Raw genomic sequence first — 23,395 nt, forward strand, 5'->3', positions numbered from 1 at the left:
TAGTGTAGTGAAGATCGAGGTTGTAGTGTAGTGAAGATTGTGGTTGTGGTTTAGTGAAGATTAAGGTTGTAATGTAGGGAAGATGGTTATTGTAGTGTAGTGAAGAGGGTGGTTGTAGTTCAGTGAAGATGGTGGTTGTAGTTCAGTGAAGATCGTGGTTGTAGTGTAGTGAAGATCCCGGTTGTAGTTTATTGAAGATCGATGTTGTAGTTTAGTGAAGATCGTGGTTGTAGTGTAATGACGATCATAGTTTAGTGAAGATCATGGTTGTAGTTTAGTGAAGATCGTGGATGTAGTGTAGTAACGATCGAGGTTGTAGTGTTGTGAAAGTCGAGGTTGTAGTTTAGTGAAGATCGAGGTTGTAGTTGAGTGGAGATCGAGGTTGTAATTTAGTGAAGATCGAGGTTGTAGTTTAGTGAAGATCGTAGTTTAGTGAAGATCACGGTTGTAGTCTAGTGAAGATCGTGGTTGTAGTCTAGTGAAGATCATGGTTGTAGTGTAATGAAGATCGTGGTTGTAATTTAGTGAAGATCAAGGTTGTAATGTAGTGAGGATCATGGTTGTAGTGTCGTGAAGATCATGGTGGTTTTGTAGTGAAGATCGAGCTTATAGTGTAGTGAAGATCATGGTTGTAGTTTAGTGAAGATCAAGTTTGTAGTGTAGTGAAGGTCGTGGTTGTATTTTAGTGAAGGTCGAGGTAGTGTAGTGAAGATCGTGGTTGTAGTGTATTGAAGATCGTGGTTGTAGTGTAGTGAAGATCGAGGTTTTAGTTTAGTGAAGATCGTGGTTGTAGTTTAGTGAATATCGTGCTTGTAGTTCAGTGAAGATCATGGTTGTAGTGTAGTGAAGGTCATGGTTGTAATTTTGTGAAGATCGAGGTTGTAATGTAGTGAAGATCGTGGTTGTAGTGTTGTGAAGATCATGGCTGTCGTGTAGTGAAGATCGTGGTTGTAGTGTATTGAAGATCGTGGTTGTAGTGTAGTGAAGATCGAGGTTTTAGTTTAGTGAAGATCGTGGTTGTAGTTTAGTGAATATCGTGCTTGTAGTTCAGTGAAGATCATGGTTGTAGTGTAGTGAAGGTCATGGTTGTAATTTTGTGAAGATCGAGGTTGTAGTGTAGTGAAGATTGTGGTTGTAGTGTAGTGAAGATCACGGTTGTAGTGTAGTGAAGATCGAGGTTGTAGTGTAGTGAAGATCACGGTTGTAGTGTAGTGAAGATCAAGGTTGTAGTGTAGTGAAGGTCGTGGTTGTAATTTAGTGAAGATTGAGGTTGTAGTGTAGTGAAGATCGTGGTTGTAGTGTAGTGACGATCACGGTTGTAGTTTATTGAAGATCGTAGTTGTATTGTAGTGAAGATCGTGGTTGTAGTTTAGTGGAGATCGTGTTGTTCTGCAGTCCTGCTTTTGATATAATGGTGGAAATAGCAAGCGGCCAGATTCCCCATAAACCGGCTCTGCAGCAGCTCTACTCTGTCACCGCGTTTAAAGCTCATCCATCTGTTTCCAGAATCTTCCGTCGGTGGTTAAAACACACAGGGGAGGAAAAACTAGGCCACTGTTAAAGTTTCACACACAGTCTGAGGCAGCGCTGCAGTGGAAACAGGAGTAACGAACCCAGAGGAAGTGATTTAAAACCGCCCAGTTTAAACTTTAAACTTCCCCAAATTTCACAGCCTTTAATTATGATGCACAAATTTCCTACTTTCTTCCTTTTAAACGGACCTGTTGCAGCAGTAAAGCTTAAACCATGTATTAATGCGCAGAATGCTGTAATATCCAAGATGAGAGAAATGAATGACCTGCTATTTGATGCACAGGGCCTTCAGTAGATCATGCGCAATGATACGCTGACGTCCACTAGAGGGCGCCTTTTGACGAGGCCGATTGCCACCTTACATTTATTCCATGTTCAATATTTTTCCAGTTTAACTTCTTAAACTCCTCTGGACCACCGGTGGTTCTAAAATGCACTTGGTCATGTTCTTCATAACGTTCATATTTCATGAGCTACATTCAGAAGCTGGATGTCGTGTGAGGCTGTAACTTTTCTTTCCAGTCAAATAGATGGTGATGTCATTTTAAACCCTTATAATAAAAGAAGCTGAACTCAGTTTATTTTTCTACTGAAAGTCGACCCATTTTTCCCCAAATCTGGGCTATAAACTATAAACAGATGGCGTCTCTTCAGTGATCTGCTCTGTTAACATTACTTTTATAAAATAACAAAGAGCGTCTGAGATTTTTGACTTTCAGCAGTAAATTGAAAGCATATAGTGATATGTATAGATCATAAAACACGTTCTGTTCATTTGAGGGAAACTTTTACAATAAATGAATAAATAAATAAAAATGTACATTTATTTCATGCAGTTACTGAATAATTTGCCTTAAGATTTGGTCACAAAAATTCTGACAGACAAACCAAAATATACCCTGGAGAATAAGACGTTTCTGTTAAAGCTCAACTAAGATCACATGTTTGCAGGAATTTTGGGGGATGACTGTAAATCTCAGCAATAAAAATGATAAAAAAACATTTTATGTTCTAGTTTTATACTAACAGTACGGTGCAAACGTCTTAGGCAGCCAAGAAAATTAATCTCAGCAGTTTTTGTCAGTAAAAAACTAAAATATTTAATTCAAGTCAAATAAGAATAAATACAGTAAAAAAAATATATATTGTTTTAGTTATTAATGGTGGTGGACAGAAGAAAATAGAGTAACACAGGTTTAGTTCCATCAGATGATATAATTTAATGAAGGTGCTTAGCTGACTTTCCTCAGTGAGAGGCTGAGAAATGGTCCAGCTAACACACTCACACACATCACATTACAGCTTTCTGTTTCTGTTTATTGGCATTTCTTAGTGTTTTTCAGACAAATAAAACCTGACTGCCCAGATAAACAGCTCTACTTATCTTTGTCTCTTTTACTATCAGTTCTTAAAATACTTCAATACTCAAAAGCATCAGCCACAAATATCTACAGTAAAATGTAATAATAACACTGACAATGTTGATGAAATACTAATCTTTTATTTGGTTATATATAAATATACAAATATGTATACAGACATGTAAGAACCCAAATATGTTATCGGAGCTTTATATGACTACTTTAGGCAGGTAAGTCAAAGGCTGCAGGTATATTCAAGTTACCATCAGAGATCAGGACGCATGTACAGGCATTCACACACATATACTAAAATAAAACGAAAACAACGGCTTCATGGCCTGCAGGAGTCTAAACGAATGCAGGTGAAAAGAAACTCTCTCTTCAAAGAATAAAACAGGTAACAGAAGCAGAACGGATGAGGAGAAGAGGAGCATATTGTTTTTCGAAGCAACAGAGTGTAAAGCAAATTAAACGTCTGAATGGAGCAGGTGGGGAGTGGGAGTGACAGAGGAAAACAAAAGGAAGAGAGAGAGAGAGAGAGAGAGAGAGAGAGAGAGAGAGAGAGAGAGAGAGAGAGAGAGACAGAGAGAGTGCAAGAGAGAGAGAGTGCGAGAGAGAGCGCATGAGAGAAAGAGCGTGAGAGGGAGAGAAAGAGCGCAAGAGAGAGAGAGCGCTTGTGAGAGAGAGCGTGCAGGAGAAAGAGCATGAGAGAGATTGCGAGAGAGAGAGAGCACACGCGAGAGACAGAGAGAGAAAGAGAGAGACAAAGAGAGAGTGTGCATGAGAGAGTCAGAGAGAAAGAGAGAGAGAATGCGAGAGAGATAGACAGAGACAGAGAAAGAGAGAGCGCACGCAAGAGACAGAGTGTGAGAGAGACAGAGACAGAGAAAGACAGAGCGCGCAAGAGAGAGAGAGAGAGAGAGAGAGAGAGAGAGAGGTAGTAGTTATCTTATTGGAAGGAGTAGCCGGCTGATGGAAGACCCCCGCACCAGTGGGCGATAAACTTCAGGACGTCCTGACACTCTGGACTGTGAGTCGTCTGCAGGAGGAAATAAATGACGGTCAATCAACATCTCAGTAATCAAGGCTGGTGTCAACATCGTAAGGGTCAATGAAATGTCAATCAATCCTAAAACAATAAAAAAAATCCTCACACAGAATCAGCCCCTATAACCCAGTGAACTTCCTTTGCCTAATTATGTTGATAAATTACATTTCCAACTAAATATTTGACCTGTAATGTTTTCCTTTCATTCCTAACACGTTTTGTCCTAAAATTAAACAAATAAATAAAATTGTACATTTAAAATTTAGTGAATGCATGGGTTTTGGAAAGTAAAAAGAATGTATGCAAATTAACTATGAATAAAGTGCCGAAGCAGCTGAAGGACAAGAAACGGCAGGATAAAAAAAAATCAGCTGCTTCTCACCTTCGTCGCCATCAGGAATTTATTCCAGTCGTCCTTGTTGGCGGCCATGCCTGGTCTCTTAAACTCAATCTTACTGCGGAGGACAGGATAACCTGACCAGGAGAGAGAGAGAGAGAGAGAGAGAGAGAGAGAGAGAGAGAGAGAGAGAGAGAGAGAGAGAGAGAGAGAGAGAGAGAGAGAGAGAGAGAGAGAGAGAGAGAGAGAGAGAGAGAGAGAGAGAGAGAGAGAGAGAGAGAAAATTGACAGCAGCTCACTGCACGGTACACGGATGATTTTACCAAAATGGTCCAAAATCAGAGATAAAAACACAATTTTGATTTTCAACTGACTGGAACTTTAGACTAAAACTCTTTAGCATTGAGTGACTTTGTACATTATTTATGTTTATTTTATTCAACTAAAGGATTAAGCACCTAATTTTATCACTTTTAATTAAATAAAAAAAAATTATAACACTTTCATTACTAACACTTTGCCAAATATTTTGATATTGCCAATTTTGGCTCATTTTAAGCAGAACTCCAGTACATGACCAGGAACCACCGCTTTGAACAGCTGCACACACATAAAATCATAATATTATTTATTAAAGTACAAAAAAAGTTTACTTAATTGCTAATTGCAGAAAATGAGCTAAAGAGCAGTGTTCACCACTGAGGTACCACATCGCCTGGAGAATCACCTACATTGGCCCACAGTGAGGTGTTGATGTTCCTGTAGAACAGCCTCACCTGTGATGATGCAGGGCAGGGAGCGGATGCCAGTGTTGGCAGCCACCAACGAGGCCTCATAAGTGTCCCTCTCGTCCCTGGGCAAGACCTGCTCCACACGCTGGTCCATGGATACGGTCAGAACCCAATCCCTGATCTCTTCTCTCTTCTCCACCTGCAAATTACACATACACGGCTCTCTAATCCAGCACTGCGTTCACATCAGAAGAGAAACGAGATATTCTGTAATTTTCACTGTAGCAGCAATAGAACGTTCTGCCACCCTCACAGTGACAGCAGCAGTGAATCTCATCAGAATTATCTCCAGCAACTTGTACTTCATGGCCATTTTGACTGAAAATGAAATAAGTAATAGGCTAGTAAAGGCACAGACAGCTGAACTCACAAACCTCCATACAATGTTCTCTCTTTTTAGAAAGACTAATATCTTAGTAGGGCCAAAAATGCCATAATATAGTGTTTCTAAAAGAACCCAGACACCAGATTACATTTGCTGAAAAGGCTGGTGTGCTGTGAAGGGCACTTGTCTCACTAGTATAAGCCTGTCATGTACTGAGGAAAGAAAGAGGTGGACCTGTTGGTGCATGAAAGGGAGACAGCCATGTAACAGTAACATTTGAAGTTAAAGAGATAAACGTTTCAGTTGATAGTGCTGTGATAAATAAAGAGCTGTGGTAAATTCAGACAGCAGTCATATCCCATATGTTTCAAAAGCATGAAATTTAGCCATGAACCTCTGGGTCATAATTAAACCATACATGCTTTGAGGATTACTGAGAGCTACACATTTGATTTAAATGGACATACTACATGGTTTCAAGCATAGCTCGTATTGATATTCTATGAATTATATAAATATGGCTACAGAATGCATATTGACATGTGCTCCAAACTAACTACTTGTCCAAAACTATAATCTGGTTATGAAAGCACTGCCAATGGAATGAGATGCTCTGGAGCCGCCACATATCAACTAGAGGGGTATAAAGCCCCCTAGCTTGAGCTGTGGAACAGTGGAACTGTGCTCTCTAGAGAGATGGAGCTCTATCCAATATCTTTTTGAAGAGCTGGAGTGATGTTAATCATCCAGCACCAGTACCTGATCTCTCTAATGCTCCTGTAGCTGAAGGCAGTCAGTTACTAATACCTTTTCAGCCAGTCATTAATACCTTTTATTTTTTAAGAGACACTGGATGAGAAGGTGTTTACAGGCTGTTGGACGTATGTTGATATATCACACCACTAATTCAGAAGATTTTTAGTACTTACAGAGATATGGAGCTTAGACGGCAGCGGGACTTCAAAAGGAATGTCTGTATCCTGAAAATCTGTGTGGTCTAAGGCATCCAGCGTCCCCTCATCAATACCCTGTGAAAACAAGCCAACACAGCTCTGCCCAAACTGTTTTGGTTGATTTTTCAGTTGAAAGGCAGTTAAAAGGTTTGAGCTCAATAAAAGCAAAGAAAGACAAATAAGGCTGCAATAAAGTTTATGCAATAAAGGCTGCTGTAAATTTTCTCAATCTGGCATCTGAATGTAACTTACATCCGCCAAGTCCAGGAAGCGGTTGAGGAAAATAAAGGCCATGTTCTCCCACCCAACAGCCTGTACAGAGATGACAGAGCAGATCAAAAACAGAACGTTCCCAGAGTGAAAATACTACTAATAAAAAAAATAATGTTGCATCTCTTCATTTTCAGAGCTGCACAACATACTGGTGGCTGACATTGATTATTCACTAATAAAATAGGAAAATAAAAGTACTTTATTGGTTCGATGCTGGGATTACAGCCCACTGCAACCATCCAGGCTGGAACATCAATGCCACATTAATAAGAGTCCTTGGGAATAGCTACTAACATTTCATACATCTGAACTGAAATGGTCTCGGCATAACAGAGTCTACTAAATAAGGTAAGTAAATAAAATAATGTAAATGTTTACAATAAACATCTTGTCTGATTCAGCTGTATTATTGCTAAATTAGATTAACCAATGCTCAACTTTTACAGTTTTAACCTTCTATTCACTGCACTTCACAAATGGATTGAGCTTGTTTCAAAATGTAAATAAATAAATAAATAAATAAATAAATACATGAATATTGGTATTGGGCACAAAAAAGTGAAAATGATTGGTTATTGTTATTAGCCTAGAAATTTAGGGTATTTAACTGCTAAAATCAGTTCACTCACAAATGATCACATGAACAGCTAAAAGTGAGAGTAAGTACTTGGAGCTGGTGTACTGGGGGTCTACTGGGGGCTCACCTTGGCAGCCAGGCCTGCCTCATAAAAAGCCTTGTCTGCTGGAATGAACTCGGTGTGCCTGAGCAGTGAAATGGACAGTTTGGCTGCCAAAGCACTCTGGACAGGAACAAGAGACAAATGAGAAACTTCACACCATTTATGCACAGTTTTCTGACCACTGAGGCTCCTCACAAGGACATAAGATCCACACAGCAAAGATTACAGGACACAGTATACTAAAGGCCAGTATTTCATTTAATGATGCAATATTCAACTACAAAAATTCCTAGTGGTGTTTCATAGCATCTTAGCTTTGCTGACAGAAGCCCTTCGTTGATCCTTTTTGTACTCTGTGCAATCTTATTCATATGAAAATGAAGTTTATTCATTAGAGTAATATTCATAAAAAAGATACTCACCAGTTGGTCGATGCCCTTGGCTGCTGAGCGGGTAGCGTAATAGTGAGAAATCACTAGCATCTGCTCAAAGTCCTCATGGGCTGGAGAGTTGGCTTCTGAGGACTTTGTCAGGTTCTCGCACTGCTCAAAAGAAAACAAGAGTCAGTCACACTCTGACCTAACACAGGATTCATCGTTCATCACTGTAAATACATTATTAATAATTTTGCCTTAACAGGGGATGTTTATCCTAACTACACAGAGCTGCTGAACTGCCTGTAGATGAGTTACACCAATCAAAAGCAATCAAGCACACACATGCTGGGACATCACAACCATTACTAACTAGTCTGGCATATCACGGTCAGTGTTAAAGCCTCAAGCCAGAGAAAGTGTATATGCTGGTTGTCTTGGCCCAAAGAACAGATCTGGACCTTAATTTATAGAATATAATCACAATTTAAATGACCAATACCAATTATTAACCAACTATAATATTGGTCAGAAAAATCACAAATAGACATTTTCCATTAACCAATTTAAAAACAGTAGTTGACAATAGTATTTCTCTCACTTTGACCAATGCTATAACCCACCAGCAAGTGCAGAAAATCTCTCAGGTCGGCCCACATCCGATAGGCCTCAGCGCTGTCCCTGTCGTGCAGACTCATCAGCTCTAGGAACAAGCGCTTGTAGATGTTGAAGTTCTGTAAGGAAGGAGATAACTGAACTGTGCACTGATAACAAACCAGAAGGTCCCTCTGCTCGAAGGACGTGGTGTCCATAGATTCCAAAAAGTATTTCCAATTTTGGTTCATTCTACGCTTCTCTGCCTCAACTCAGTCCACCATAAATGAGCTCGGGCCCAGAGAAGGTGGCAGCGTTTCTGGATTCTGTTTATATTTGGTTTCTTCTTTGTGTTTTAGAGTTCTAACAGCATTTGTGGATGCAGTGATGAACTGTTTTCACAGACAGTGGTTTTCAGAAGTGTTTCTGAGCCCATGAAGTGATTTCCACTACAGAATCATGTCTGTTTTTAATGCAGTGCCATCTGAGGGCCCAAAGATCATGGCCAGCAAATACTGGTTTTTGGCCTCATCCCTCACATACAAAGAGTCTTTTTATGATATTATGTACCGTATATGATGAAATACCCAAGTTTTTCTTGAATTATATATAATTTTTTAAAATAAAATATAGGGCTTAAATGATTTGCATCGCTGCATTCTGTTTTTATTTACATTTTGCACAGCATAGATACAATGCGGTGTACTTAATGAAGTGGCCAGTCGGTGTATATCAGCATTAGTGAGTTAACTAGGGCTGGGTAATATGAAAATACATATAATTATCATAAACTATAATAAACTACGTCACAATATAATACAATATGCTTTCCTGAACATATTGTGTATATCATCAGTACCTGCAGAACACTGACTTAACTGCATGTTTCATTATAAGGAGAGCAAATTTAGTCCCATTTAACTGGATTGAAATCATGTCAAATACTAAATAAAAATAATTCTGTTCAGTTTTTGCTTGTATATTTAATAATTTAGCAGTACTGGTTCTTTTTTTCTCTGTTCCAAATGACCAGAAGTATGAAAAAATAAATATCATGACATGCCATGTACAACCCCAATTCCAATGGGAAATTGTTGGGAAAGTTGGGACGTTGTATAAAACATAAATGAAAACAGATGATTTGCAAATCCTTTTCAACTTATATTGAACTGAATATACTACAAAGACAAGATATTTAATGTTCAAACGGATAAACTTTATTGTTTTTTGCAAATATTCACTCATTTTGAATTTGATGCCTGCAAAATGTTCCAAAGAATTTGGGACAGGGGCAACAAAAGACTGGGAAAGTTGAGGGATGCTTTAAAAACACCTGTTTCCACAGGTGAACAGGTTAATTGGAAACAGGTGAGTGTCATGATTGGGTATAAAGGGAGCATCCCTGAAAGGCTCGGTCGTTCACAAGCAAGGATGAGGCAAGGTTCACCACTTTGTGAACAACTGCGTGAGCAAATAGTCCAACAGTTTAAGAACAACGTTTCTCAACGTGCAATTGCAAGGAATTCAGGGATTTCTTCAGCTACAGTCCATAATATCATCAAAAGATTCAGAGAATCTGGAGAAATCTCTGCAAGTAAGCGGCAAGGCAGAAAACCAACATTGAATGCCCGTGACCTTCGATCCCTCAGTCGGCACTGCATTAAAAACCAACATCATACTGTAACAGATATTACCACACGAGCTCAAGAACACTTCAGAAAATCAGTGGACACAGTTCGTCGCTCCATCTACAAGTGCAAGTTAAAACTACCATACAAAGTGAAAGCCAGATATCAACAACACCCAGAAACGCCGCTGGCTTCTCTGGGCCCAAGCTCAGCTGAGATGGACTGACGCAAAGTGGAAAAGTGTCCTGTGGTCTGATGAGTCCACATTTCAAATTGTTTTTGGAAATCATGGACATTGTGTCCTCCGGGCCAAAGAGGAAAAGGACTGTCTGGATTGTTATCAGCACAAAATTCAAAAGCCAGCATCTCGGATGATATGGGGGTGTGTTAGTGCCCATGGCATGGGTAACTTGCACATCTGTGAAGGCACCATTAATGCCGAAAGGTACATAAGGTTTTGGAGCAACATATGCTGCCATCTAAGCAACATCTTTTTCAGGGACATCCCTGCTTATTTCAGCAAGACAATGCCAAGCCACATTCTGCATGTGATACAACAGTGTGGCTTCGTAGTAAAAGAGTGCGGGTACTAGACTGGCCTACCTGCAGTCCAGACCTGTCTCCCATTGAAAATGTGTGGCGCATTATGAAGCGGAAATACGACAACAGAGACCCCGGACTGTTGAGCAAATGGAAGTTGTACATCAAGCAAGAATGGGAAAGAATTCCACCTACAAAGCTTCAACAATTAGTGTCCTCAGTTCACAAACGCTTATTGAGTGTTGTTAAAAGGAAAGATGATGTAACACAGTGGTAAACATGCCCCCGTCCCAACTTCTTTGGAACGTGCTGCAGGCATCAAATTCAAAATGAATGAATATTTGCAAAAAACAATAAAGTTTATCCGTTTGAACATTAATTATCTTATCTTTGTAGTGTATTTAATTGAATATAGGTTGAAAAGGAATTGCAAATCTTTGTATTCTGTTTTTATTTACTGTATGTTTTACACAACATCCCAACTTCATTGGAATTGGGGTTGTATTGTGAAGTATCACAATATTGTATTTTTGCCGTATCACCCACCTTTAAACAAAACTATACCAAACTCCACAACTTATCTATACCCAACTTATCTGGTTAGCACTGTAAGGTAACAGTCAACAGTTATAGCTGATATCCTGGCCCAGGTGTACCTGTGGGTTTGCTGGCGCTCCGTGCTGGGCATACAAGCTGAGCACTTTCTCTGCTTCGCCCTCTTTGATTAGGTGAGTGGCATAAAGAGCGATGTATTTATGCAGGACCTTAAAATTCTGTTTGGCAAAACGACAACAAGACATTGCATTAAGAAATGACTATAAATAGATTATTACAATACATTATTTATCATTCGATAACTTGTCCCAAAAAAGAACAAAAACTAGGGTATTGAATAAAATATCTTAAAATAAATTCTGGTGTTCAGCTTAAAATATTTCAATCTATGTAAGTAATTGTTAAAAATTAACAGCAATTATCAACATGATAAGTGATGACGAGAGCACTGAATTTCCACATTAAACAAGCATCTTGTCTTTCCTTCACAACCGCATGCATTAAACTGAAGTTCTTGCTTGATTTTTTTTTTTTTTTTAAACCCTTGACGAGACCTGCCAAATTGGAGAATCATCACTCAAAGTCCATTTTGGGCCGTAGTCTAGAACACATCATAGGCTGAACACAGAAGTCAGGAAAACAGCTTTAGAGGTCTAAAAGTACCTGCTTGGACGCAGTATCGATGCACTTCTCCCACTGACCCCTCTCCACATACATGTCTAAAGCAGCCATGACGTCCACGCCAACCAGCTATCAACAGAAACAACATGGTTAAAAGTATTTCTGGCTTCAGGTCATGACTGAACTGTAGGGAGAGCAAAGCTCCTGTAATAACACCTCCCAGAGTAATGTCAATACAGAGAAGAGCCTTTTCATTAAACAGGCCGGGGCTTGGGATGAATGTACCATCCGCATCGGATTTCTATGAGGAAACATTTTCAATACAGCAACGAGCTCTACCTGAAGTTATCCTGCAAGGGTTCCTGGGATATAAAACCAAACAGGAAAAATCCAGCAGCTTGGGGTAAATCACAGCCTGTGGTGCTGGATGGGACTTTGCACTGCAAGGTTTGAAATATTTTTGGTAGATTTCTTTAAATTAGAGGTTTCATTTTGTTTTTGATATACATTTAATTTCACTAGTATGCAGGATTATGGATGTATTTATAAATACAAACTCCAGTTGTTAATAAGCAGAGGGGAACTTTCAGGGTTCCCAGACATCACTAAGCCACCAGAGAAGCCTAATGATTTCTGGGAACTGATCAGCACATGTTTTTATTATTTTCTATAATATTATTTTATTAAAGAAATTTGTATTTATTCAAACTCTGCAAGTATTGCACGGCTACACTGGCTTCACTGTAAAGTTTTGGATGGAAACAAAAGGGTTAAACTCTTCTAACTCCCAGAGGAAAATCAGCCAATCAGGAACTGTATTTCTTTGTAGGATCTAGGTAGATATAGCGAAGCAAGCTCTCCTACTGTTTCTGACTAACAGAGCTGTAGAGATTATGCTGATGGTTAAGCTAACACAACAGCATAATTACACAATGTCAGAGAAATCAAGCAATCACGTTTTTGGTTTTCAATGGGGGGAACAGTCCGGAGAAAAGAAACATCGCTCTAAAACTTCTGGAAGTTCTAGATACGTCACTGACTGTATGAGTAACAGCGTCGTCACTGGGTGCAGCAGCAGCAGCCGTGCTACCAGCCTCTCTACTGAAAGAGCATCAAGAACCTGCTGCAAGCTAAACTACATGCTAATAAGGTTTCAAGTAAAACATGGAAGGTCTTTAAGAAGCTTCAGATGACTGTGTTTAATCTAGAACAGCCACAAAATGCTCATTTTAATGTGAACTGCTTAGCGCTAACATGGGATCCCTATGGAATTATACTAATACTAATGTGAGTTGATTAGCACTAACAAACTACATTAATGCCGCAGGAGTGACAGCAGACAGGAAACTGAATTAGATTTTTTGGTTCAGCGTCATTGCAAGTTGACGTATTTGTGGTCCTCATTCAAATAATGGTATCTGTGCCAGCATGATTACCCCTTATTATTACATATTATACAACAGTCCGTTCCAGCCACGCAAGCTGATTGGTTGAGCTGTGCTCTAACTGTGTTTTTATTTCTCCATAACATCACAGGCTTTTCATAAACACTGTATCATGCCGCTGAGACGCCGTTGCTAAGCAACGATTTTAACAGCTGAAGGAGATGCTCAAGCCATTTGAACTTTTTGACTTCTTACTCTGAAGAGGAGTCGACACTAAATTCCCAAACTGTCAGTTGGGCTGTGTGGAGCTGGAGAACGAACTGCCGGCTGAACAGCGAGGGGGCAGAGCTCGTTACTCTGACGTAACAACAAGCTGCGCGTTAAGGAACTAAAATTTGGAGGAAGGAACTGAACATTAAAACACAGTAAACACTGCATTCATGGCCCAGTTTATTCATTTCTTACTGTATTTCTTTAAGTGTTGCATTAAAGCAGTCGAACACTCAAGGACTGTGTTATTGCCAATAACATCACGACTGTGATGATCTACGGAAATTATTCTGTGAAATAACACACTCCTCGAGTATTTTCTTGCTTAATTATTACACTATGTGTTACTTGAAGCCTGTGACAGACATATTAGCATATAATTTAGCTTGTAGCAGGTTCACAATGCTCTTTCAGTAGAGAGGCTTGTAGCGCAGCTGCTGCTGCTGCAGCACCCAGTGATGAGGCTGTCACACATACAGTCAGTGACATATCTAGAACATCCAGAAATTTATTCAGATGTTTTTTCTCACAACATTGCCCCCCACCATTGGGAATCAAAAGGTGATTGCTTGATTTCTTTATCATAGAGGTGGCTTTGTTTCACGTCTTGACCGAGTTTTGACATTTACAGCCTGAATTAAGTGTCTAGCATAAAAGGCAGAGTCATTTTTGATGAGAGTACTTGATTATATGTTTAGCAGTATCTCTACATACCTGACCTAAAAAGATATGAGACAACACAAAACAAAACCCATCTACTGCCTGAGAGTAAATAACTGCTTGTGTAATAATGCTGACGCTGTAATAATAAAGCAGAGATGCCATCATGTGAATGAGGGCATATTTTCCTATTATATGGATGAGGGCCACAAACTCTTCAGCTTACAAGGATGTTTAACAGTTTCCCTTTTATCCCAAACAAAGTCCATCAGCCAGGATATGTTTGTTTCTGGAGCTTCGAGGTGAGTATAGGTAAAGAGTAAATGGAGTTTATGTCACCAAAAGCTTTTTATTCTATTAGAATTATGTTATTACAGCCTTAATATAGATTTACGTAATAAACTGTTCATGATCACGTCCATGTACATAATTTATATGCAACTTGACCATTACAGAGCGATCAGAAAACAATCAAGGCTGCATGCAGCACATTTGATACTAATACCAACCGACTCCACTCCTTAGCAAATCAGACAAATTAGAAGCTTGTTCTATTTGATATCCTATTTCAAACTTGCTAATATCACTCGTAATATGCAATCCACAACTTCACATGTTTTTATCATCTTTTTTTGAGCTGTTATTGTCATTTTTTTTCCTATATCATTATATCTGTCTAGCCCTTTGACTGTAAGGTTGCCGGTTCGATCCCCTCGGCTGACAGTCCATGGCTGAAGTGCCCTTGAGCAAGACACCTAACCCCCAACTGCTCCCCAGGCGCTGTGGATAGGGCTGCCCACTCTTCTGAGCAAGTGCGCTCACTGCCCCCTAGTGTTTATGTTCATTAGTGTGTATGTGGTGTTTCACTGCACGGATGGATTAAATGTGGAGGTCTAATTCCACAGTGTGTTCTGAATTCAATAACTGTGTTTTTAATGTCTTCGGGAAAAGAAGGCAAAGAGTTGAGCAGCCAGAAACTCTCAGACGTTAAACTTCTTGTGACATTTGCAGTTTCTGTTCTTTTTTTCGAGATTAATTACAGTTTCATGGTCACCTTAAAGATGACATTATCCTACAGCCACAACTTTTACTGAACTATGCTTTATTATGTTATTTTGTCCTTTTATTTGACAATAATTAAAACTCAATTCGTCTGCCATCTCTGTTGTTTCTCATGTCCAATTCAGTGTAAGGAAATACTTACAGATGAAAAGCTAAAGCAAAGAAGGTAAAAACAATACCTCCTCAATCTGGCTTAACCGTTTACTGCAGTTATTTACAGAGCTAGCTGAATAAGAGGACACAGACCTGGACGCCACAACACCAGCTTTTTCAATACCGATACAGACACCTAGAGTACTGGCTGATCCATTTACAGCATTTGGCCGACGCTCTTCTCCAGAGTGACTTACAGTTTGATCATTTTACACAGGTAGGTGAAGGTGGTGATAGGAGTCTTGCCCAAGGACTCTTATTGGTATAGTGTAGGGTGTTTACCCAGGCAGGTAATGAACGCCAGACTACAGCATAGAAGGCAAAGGTGTTACCCACTACACTAACCAACTGTTATAATCCCTGTACTGATCCAATGTTTTTCTTCATAAACATCTAAGCTTTAATATTAGCCATTCTATTTGAAGTACTTCGCTTGGTGAGCATATAAAAGTAGGCCAACAGGACGAACTACACAGCTAACATCATATCCCACAATGAGACCCGTTACAGGATTGGATCAGATCCATTTTCTTTTCCCTCCGATATCCAATCCAGCATTTGCTGCTGTTATTGGCCTGTGAAGCTGATACTTCAGTGCTATCCCTAATTAGGTCCGGTGCAACAATAAAGGAGCCAACTTCAGACACAAAACATGTCTTGGCTGATAAAACTGAGAAAACTATAATCATCTATTACACACTGAATATGTTATCTAGGATGCATTTTCCTTTTACATCGTAATTAGTACAATAATGGACAAACTACAGACTCTGTATCTGTTCTTCTCCTCAGAACGTCTGGATTGGTTTCTCTCACAAAAAAAAACAGACTTACCGAGTCCACCTTGCCTTGGTTTTTCAGGTGTTCTTTGTAGCACTGGTCAACATATCCTTCCAACCTAGTGGGACAGATAAACAGAGGCTCAACATGAAGAAAAAACATCAAAAACAGAAGAGACGAGCATCCAGGGAGTCAAGCGGAGTTGTTAGGGAGGATAAACAGCTCATAAAAGCTGAGCTAAGAGATTGAAGTGGGTCAGGCAATACAGTACAGTCAAAAGATGGGCTTTGGTCCGCTGGAGCTGGCAGATTTATAGAGCTGATTAACGGGCAGTGAGAGGACAGTGGAGCTACACTGACTGCCTGCATTCAGCATCCTAACACCTCCCATCATTTTCTTAAAACAGTCACAGAACTATATGTGTATTTTAGATAGAAAATGGTCAGATTTTGTCTTGAAATAGTAATAAGCATTATTTTTGTCTAATCTATTTCTCCTCCACATTACAAAGCTCACATCAGGATGGAACCTGTTTAACAGCAAAAATGAAGCCACCAAAACCTACAATACGTGACCACCAAGCAGTCTGTAAACTCAGCACTAGCTGTAAGGCATTTTTAATAATAATAAGCAGGTTTTAATGCTTTCTTTGACCACACTTAATATTAAGCCTTTAATCTAGGACTTTAGGACTGCTATAAAACTTTAATAAGGACTTTAAGTGTAAGGAGCTAATTCTGATAATATACCCCAATGATTCTAGTTAAACAATGTTTTAGTGACTGTTATAACTATTATTACAATTAATAATTGTCAGTTCATTTCTTCAACTCAAACAAAAAGCTGAACCTCACAAAATCTTGATGTAAATATTGCAGCACTGTCAGAGCTTCCCAGTATTCTGCAGTTTTGGTTTCTGTTAAAGGGCTCATCTGGTCAAAAACTGAAATTCCTCACTTTAAATAAAAGAGTTTTTTGCAATATTTAAACACTGTCAATATTTCAAAACAACCATTTTCTCCCTACTCCATTTACGGTAACTGAGCTGTTCTCAAATCACTTTTTTGTGATGTCACAAAAAACAGCACATTTGCATATATCTGTCCATTCACAACAAACCAACAAGGCAGACTTCAGTCCAGACTGCTGTTTCATACAACAAAGAGAACAGAGTTCTAATCAGAACAGAGATTATTTACATATATAAACATTAAAGGCCCAGTAAACAAAGCCTGGTTAATCGTATGGGATAAAGAGAGGTTGGTACGTGGTGATGTAAGAATGAATTATGACATGGTACATAACATCACATGAGCCTCATAATAAAAATAGGAACAAAAATAAGACACAAATGATGGGATTATAAACACTGGGGGACTCATAAATTCACCAGTCGATACCATAATCCAGCCAATATTCTGGCCATACCCAACTTTAAATCACTCTCATTCCCTCCAGCAGAGATGGCGACTCGGCTCAGCATGTTGACTTGATGCACGACTCGACTCTGACTCGTCCTTAACTGACTTGTGACTCAACTCAGACTTAATACTTAAGGCTTGGGAAATGTAAGCCTGAGGAAAACACGTAGGACCAGTAACATTAACTCAGAAGATTAATAAAACCTTATATTTTTTTAAAGATGTGCCTATGAGTTTTATTACAGTTGTGTTCAGTCGTTACTGCATTACTGCGGCTCACAGCAGTGTCAGGTTCATCACTGCTTCAAATAACAGGCCTATCATTAGAAGAAGAACTAATCTGTCTGAAGCTGTCCACTAGTCTAACTGAAGCTGTCCACTAATCTGGCTGAAGCTGTCCACTAGTCTAGCTGAAGCTGTCCACAAGTCTAATTGAAGCTGTCCACTAGTCTAACTGAAGCTGTCCACTAGTCTAACTAAAGCTGTCCACTAATCTATCTGAAACGGTCCACTAATCTAGCTGAAGATGTCCCTTAGTCTATCTGAAGATGTCCCTTAGTCTATCTGAAGCTGTCCGCTAGTCTAGTTTTAGCTGCCCACTAATCTATCTGAAGCTGTCCGCTAGTCTAGCTGAAGCGGTCCACTAGTCTAGCTGAAGCTGTCCAATAGTTTAACTGAAGCTGTCCACTAGTCTGGCAGAAGCTGTCCACTAGTCTGGCAGAAGCTGTCCACTAGTCTAGCTGAAGCTGTGCACTAGTCTAACTAAAGCTGTCCACTAGTCTAACTAAAGCTGTCCACTAATCTAGCTGAAACAGTCCACTAAGCAAGCTGAAGATGTCCGCTAGTCTATCTGAAGCTGTCCACTTGTCCAGCTGAAGCTGTCCACTAGTCTGTCTGAAGCGGTCCACTAGTCTGTCTGAAGCGGTCCACTAGTCTGTCTGAAACAGTCCACTAGTCAAACTGAAGCGATCCACTAGTCCAGCTGAAGCAGTCCACTAGTCTAGCTGAAGTGGTCCACTAGTCTATCTGAAACGGTCCACTAATCTACCTGAAGATGTCCCCTAGTCTATCTGAAGCTGTCCGCTAGTATAGTTTTAGCTGCCCACTGATCTATCTGAAGTTGTCCGCTAGACTAGCTGAAGCAGTCCACTAGTCTAGCTGAAGCTGTCCAATAGTCTAACTGAAGCTGTCCACTAGTCTGGCAGAAGCTGTCCACTAGTCTAGCTGAAGCTGTGCACTAGTCTAACTAAAGCTGTCCACTAGTCTAGCTGAAGCAGTCCACTAATCTATCTGAAACGGCCCACTAATCTAGCTGAAGATGTCCGCTAGTCTATCTGAGCCTGTCCACTAATCTATCTGAAGCTGTCCACTTGTCTAGCTGAAGCTGTCCACTAGCCTAACTAAAGCGGTCCACTAGTCTGTCTAAAACAGACTACTAGTCAAACTGATGCGATCCACTAGTCCAGCTGAAGCGGTCCAATAGTCTAGCTGAAGCGGTCCACTAGTCTAGCTGAATCTGTCCACTAGTCTAGCTGAAGCTGTCCACTAGTCTAGCTGAAGTGGTCCACTAGTCTAGCTGAAGCAGTCCACTAGTCTAAGTGAAGGGGCCCACTAGTCTAACTGAAGCGGTCAAAAAGTCTGTCTGAAATGGTCGAAAAGTCTGTCTGAAGCGGTCGGCTACGCTAACTGAAGCGGTAAGCTAGTTTGTATGAAACAGTCCACTAGTCTAGCTGAAGCAGTCCACTAATCTAGCTGAAGCAGTCCACTAGTCCAGTTGAAGCTGTCCACTAATCCAACTGAAGCTGTCCACTAGCCTGTCTGAAACGGTCCACTAGTCTAACTGAAGCAGTCCACTACTCTAGCTGAAGCTGTCCACTAGTCAGACTAAAGCTGTCGACCAATCTAGCTGAAGGTGTCTGCCAGTCGGTCTGAAGCGGTCCGCTGGTCTGTCTGAAGTAGTCCACTGGTCTGTCTGAAATGGTCCACTAGTCTAAGTGAAGCAGTCTGCTTCTCTAGCTGAAGCTGTCCACTAGTCTAGCTGAAGCTGTCCACTAGTGTAACTGAAGCTGTTCACTAGTCCAACTGAAGCTGTTCACTAGTCTAACTGAAGCTGTTCACTAGTCTAAATGAAGCAGTCCACTAGTCCAGCTGAAGCGGTCCACTAGTCTAGCTTAAGCTATCCACTAGTCCATCTTAAGCTGTCCCCTAGTCCATCTTAAGCTGTCCACTAGTCTATCTTAAGCTGTCCATTAGTCTAGCTTAAGCTGTCCACTAGTGTAATTTAAGCTGTCCATTAGCCTAACTGAAGCTGTCCACTAGTCTGTCTGAAGTGACTCACTAGCCTAGCTGAAGCTGTCCACTAGTCTAACTGAAACTGTCCACTAGCCTAACTGAAGTGGTCCACTAGTCTGTCTGAAATGGTCCAGTAGTCTAGCTGAAGCGGTCCACTAGTCTAATTGAAGCTGTCGACTAATCTTCCTGAAGCTGTCCACTAGTCTAGCTGAATTTGTCCACTAGTCTGTCTGATGCGGTCCACTAGTCTGTCTGAAGCGGTCCACTAGTCTGTCTGAAGAGGTCCACTAGTCTGTCTGAAGAGGTCCACTAGTCTGTCTGCAACGGTCCACTAGCCTAACTGAAGTGTTCCACTAGTCTGTCAAAAATGGTCCACTAGTCTAACTGAAGCTGTCCACTAGTCTGTCTGAAACAGTCCACTAGTCTAACTCAAGCAGTCCACTAGTCCAGCTGAAGCGGGCCACTAGTGTAACTGAAGGGGTCCACTAGTCTGTCTGAAGCAGTCCACTAATCCATCTGATGCGGTCCAAAAAGTCTAGCTGAAGCTGTCCACTAGCCTAACTAAAGCGGTCCACTAGTCTGTCTAAAACAGACTACTAGTCAAACTGAAGCGATCCACTAGTCCAGCTGAAGCGGTCCAATAGTCTAGCTGAAGCAGTCCACTAGTCTAGCTGAATCTGTCCACTAGTCTAGCTGAAGCTGTCCACTAGTCTAGCTGAAGTGGTCCACTAGTCTAGCTGAAGCAGTCCACTAGTCTAAGTGAAGGGGCCCACTAGTCTAACTGAAGCGGTCGAAAAGTCTGTCTGAAATGGTCGAAAAGTCTGTCTGAAGCGGTCGGCTATGCTAACTGAAGCGGTAAGCTAGTTTGTATGAAACAGTCCACTAGTCTAGCTGAAGCAGTCCACTAGTTTAACTGAAGGGGTCCGCTAATCTAGCTGAAGCAGTCCACTAGTCCAGTTGAAGCTGTCCACTAATCCAACTGAAGCTGTCGACCAATCTAGATGAAGGTGTCCGCTGGTCTGTCTGAAGCAGTCCGCTAGTCTGTCTGAAATGGTCCACTAGTGTAAGTGAAGCAGTCCACTTGTCTAGCTGAAGCTGTCCAATAGTCTAACTGAAGCTGTCCACTAGCCTGTCTGAAACGGTCCACTAGTCTAACTGAAGCAGTCCACTACTCTAGCTGAAGCTGTCCACTAGTCAGACTAAAGCTGTCGACCAAGCTAGCTGAAGGTGTCTGCCAGTCGGTCTGAAGCGGTCCGCTGGTCTGTCTGAAGTAGTCCACTGGTCTGTCTGAAATGGTCCACTAGTCTAAGTGAAGCAGTCTGCTTGTCTAGCTGAAGCTGTCCACTAGTCTAGCTGAAGCTGTCCACTAGTCTAACTGAAGCTGTCCACTAGTCTGTCTGAAGCGGTCCAATAGCCTAACTGAAGTGGTCCACTAGTCTGTCTGAAACGGTCCACTAGTCTAGCTGAAGCTGTCCACTAATCTAATTGAAACTGTTGACTAATCTAGCTGAAGCTGGCCACTAGTCTAGCTGAAGCAGTCCACTAGTCTAACTGAAGCGCTCCACTAGTCTAACTGAAGCAGTCCGCCTGTCTGAAACAGTCCACCAGTCTGTCTAAAGCGGTCCGCTAGTCTGTCTGAAGCAGTATACTAGTCTGTCTGAAACGGTCCACTAGTCTAGCTGAAGCTGTCCACGAGTCTACCTGAATCCGTCTGCTATTCTAACTGAAGTGGTCTGCTAGTCTCTCTGAAGCGGTCCGCTAGTCTAGCTGAAGCGGTCCACTAGTCTAGCTGAAGCTTTTCACTAGTCCAACTGAATCTGTCGACAAATCTAGCTGAAGGTGTCTGCTAGTCTAGCTGAAGGTGTCTGCTAGTCTAACTGAAGCGGTCCGCTAGTCTGTCTGAAACGGTCCACTAATCTATCTGAAGCGGTCCACTAGTCTAGCTGAAGTTGTCCACTAGTCCAGCTGCAGCTGTCCACTAGTCCAACTGAAGCTGTCAACCAATCTAGCTGAAGGTGTCTGCTAGTCTGTCTGAAGCGGCCCGCTAGTCTGACTGAAGCAGTCCACTAGTCTGTCTGAAATGGTCCACAAGCCTAACTGAAGTGGTCCACTAGTCTGTCTGAAACGGTCTAGAAGTCTAGCTGAAGTGGTCCTCTGGTCTGGCTGAAGAAGTCCACTGCTCTGTCTGAAGCTGTCCACTAGTCTGTCTGAAGCGGTCCACTAGTCTAACTGAAGCGGTCCACTACTCTGTCTAAAATGGTCCACTAGTCTAACTGAAGTGGTCCACTAGTCTGTCTGAAACGGTCTAGAAGTCTAGCTGAAGTGGTCCTCTGGTCTGGCTGAAGAAGTCCACTGCTCTGTCTGAAGCTGTCCACTAGTCTGTCTGAAGCGGTCCACTAGTCTAACTGAAGCGGTCCACTACTCTGTCTAAAATGGTCCACTAGTCTAACTGAAGTGGTCCACTAGTCTGTCTCAAGCGGTCCACTAGCCTAACTAAAGTCGTCCACTAGTCTCTCTGAAACGGTCCACTAGTCTAGCTGAAGCTGTCCACTAGTCCAACTGAAGCTGTCGACTAATCTAGCTGAAGCTGTCCACTAATCTATCTGAAGCTGTCCACTAGTCTAGTCCACTGATCTAACTGAAGCTGTCCACTAGTCTAACTGAAGCTGTTCACTAGTCTAACTGAAGCTGTCCACTAGTCTAACTGAAGCTGTCCACTAGTCTGTCTGAAACGGTCTACTAGTCTAGCTGAAGCTGTCCACTAGTCCAACTGAAGCTGTCGACTAATCTAGCTGAAGCTGTCCCCTAGTCTAACTGAAGCTGTCCACTAGTCTAGGGGAAGCTGTCCACTAATCTAGCAGAAGATGTCTGCTAGTCTATCTGAAGATGTCCACTAATCTAGCTGAAGCTGTCCACTCGTCTAACTGAAGTGGTCCACTAGTCTGTCTCAAGTGGTCCACTAGCCTAACTAAAGTCGTCCACTAGTCTGTCTGAAACGGTCCACTAGTCTAGCTGAAGCTGTCCACTAGTCCAACTGAAGCTGTCGACTAATCTAGCTGAAGCTGTCCACTAATCTATCTGAAGCTGTCCACTAGTCTAGTCCACTGATCTAACTGAAGCTGTCCACTAATCTACCTGAAGCTGTCCACTAGTCTGTCTGAAACGGTCCACTAGTCTAGCTGAAGCTGTCCACTAGTCTAGCTGAAGCTGTCCACTAGTCCAACTGAAGCTGTCGACTAATCTAACTGAAGCTGTCCACTAATCTACCAGAAGATGTCTGCTAGTCTATCTGAAGATGTCCACTAATCTAGCTGAAGCTGTCCGCTAGTCTATCTGAAGCTGTCCGCTAGTCTAGCTGAAGCTGCCCACTAATCTAGCTGAAGCTGTCCACTAGTCTAACTGGAGCTGTCCACTAGTCTAGGTGAAGCTGTCCACTAATCTAGCAGAAGATGTCCACTAATCTAGCTGAAGCTGTCCGCTAGTCTATCTGAAGCTGTCCGGTAGTCTAGCTGAAGCTGCCCACTAATCTATCTGAAGCTGTCCACTAATCTAGCTGAAGCTGTCCACTAATCTAGCTGAAGCTGTCCACTAATCTAGCTGAAGCTGTCCGCTAGTCCAGCTGAAGCTGTCCACTAGTCTACCTGAAGCTGTCCACTAATCTAACTGAAGATGTCCGCTAGTCTACCTGAAGCTGTCCACTAATCTAGTTGAAGATGTCCGCTAGTCTATCTGAAGCTGTCCACTAATCTAGCTGAAGAT

At 41.4% G+C, this 23,395-nt stretch overlaps 1 protein-coding gene across 2 annotated transcripts in view; it reads right to left on the reverse strand.

Annotated features, from left to right (window-relative positions):
- Window positions 1-3,714: 3,714 nt before the first annotated feature.
- ift172 (intraflagellar transport 172) overlaps window positions 3,715-23,395 on the reverse strand; it is an 83,058-nt gene continuing 63,377 nt past the window's right edge. Inside the window, exons 38-48 of one of the 2 annotated variants that reach the window (XM_017701018.2) lie at window positions 15,978-16,041; window positions 11,656-11,742; window positions 11,094-11,210; window positions 8,299-8,409; window positions 7,724-7,843; window positions 7,326-7,421; window positions 6,601-6,660; window positions 6,325-6,423; window positions 5,056-5,209; window positions 4,325-4,416; window positions 3,715-3,933 (exon numbers count right to left, since the gene is read on the reverse strand). In XM_017701018.2, the coding sequence (XP_017556507.1) occupies window positions 3,844-3,933; window positions 4,325-4,416; window positions 5,056-5,209; window positions 6,325-6,423; window positions 6,601-6,660; window positions 7,326-7,421; window positions 7,724-7,843; window positions 8,299-8,409; window positions 11,094-11,210; window positions 11,656-11,742; window positions 15,978-16,041 (1,090 nt within the window). In that variant the 3' untranslated portion in view covers window positions 3,715-3,843. Of the gene's footprint in view, window positions 3,934-4,324; window positions 4,417-5,055; window positions 5,246-6,324; window positions 6,424-6,600; window positions 6,661-7,325; window positions 7,422-7,723; window positions 7,844-8,298; window positions 8,410-11,093; window positions 11,211-11,655; window positions 11,743-15,977; window positions 16,042-23,395 lie in introns of both variants that reach the window. The other variant, XM_017701017.2, reaches the window with a different exon arrangement.

The sequence above is a fragment of the Pygocentrus nattereri genome, chromosome 4, assembly GCF_015220715.1.
Source record: "Pygocentrus nattereri isolate fPygNat1 chromosome 4, fPygNat1.pri, whole genome shotgun sequence".
In the NCBI taxonomy this organism is placed as follows: domain Eukaryota; kingdom Metazoa; phylum Chordata; class Actinopteri; order Characiformes; family Serrasalmidae; genus Pygocentrus; species Pygocentrus nattereri.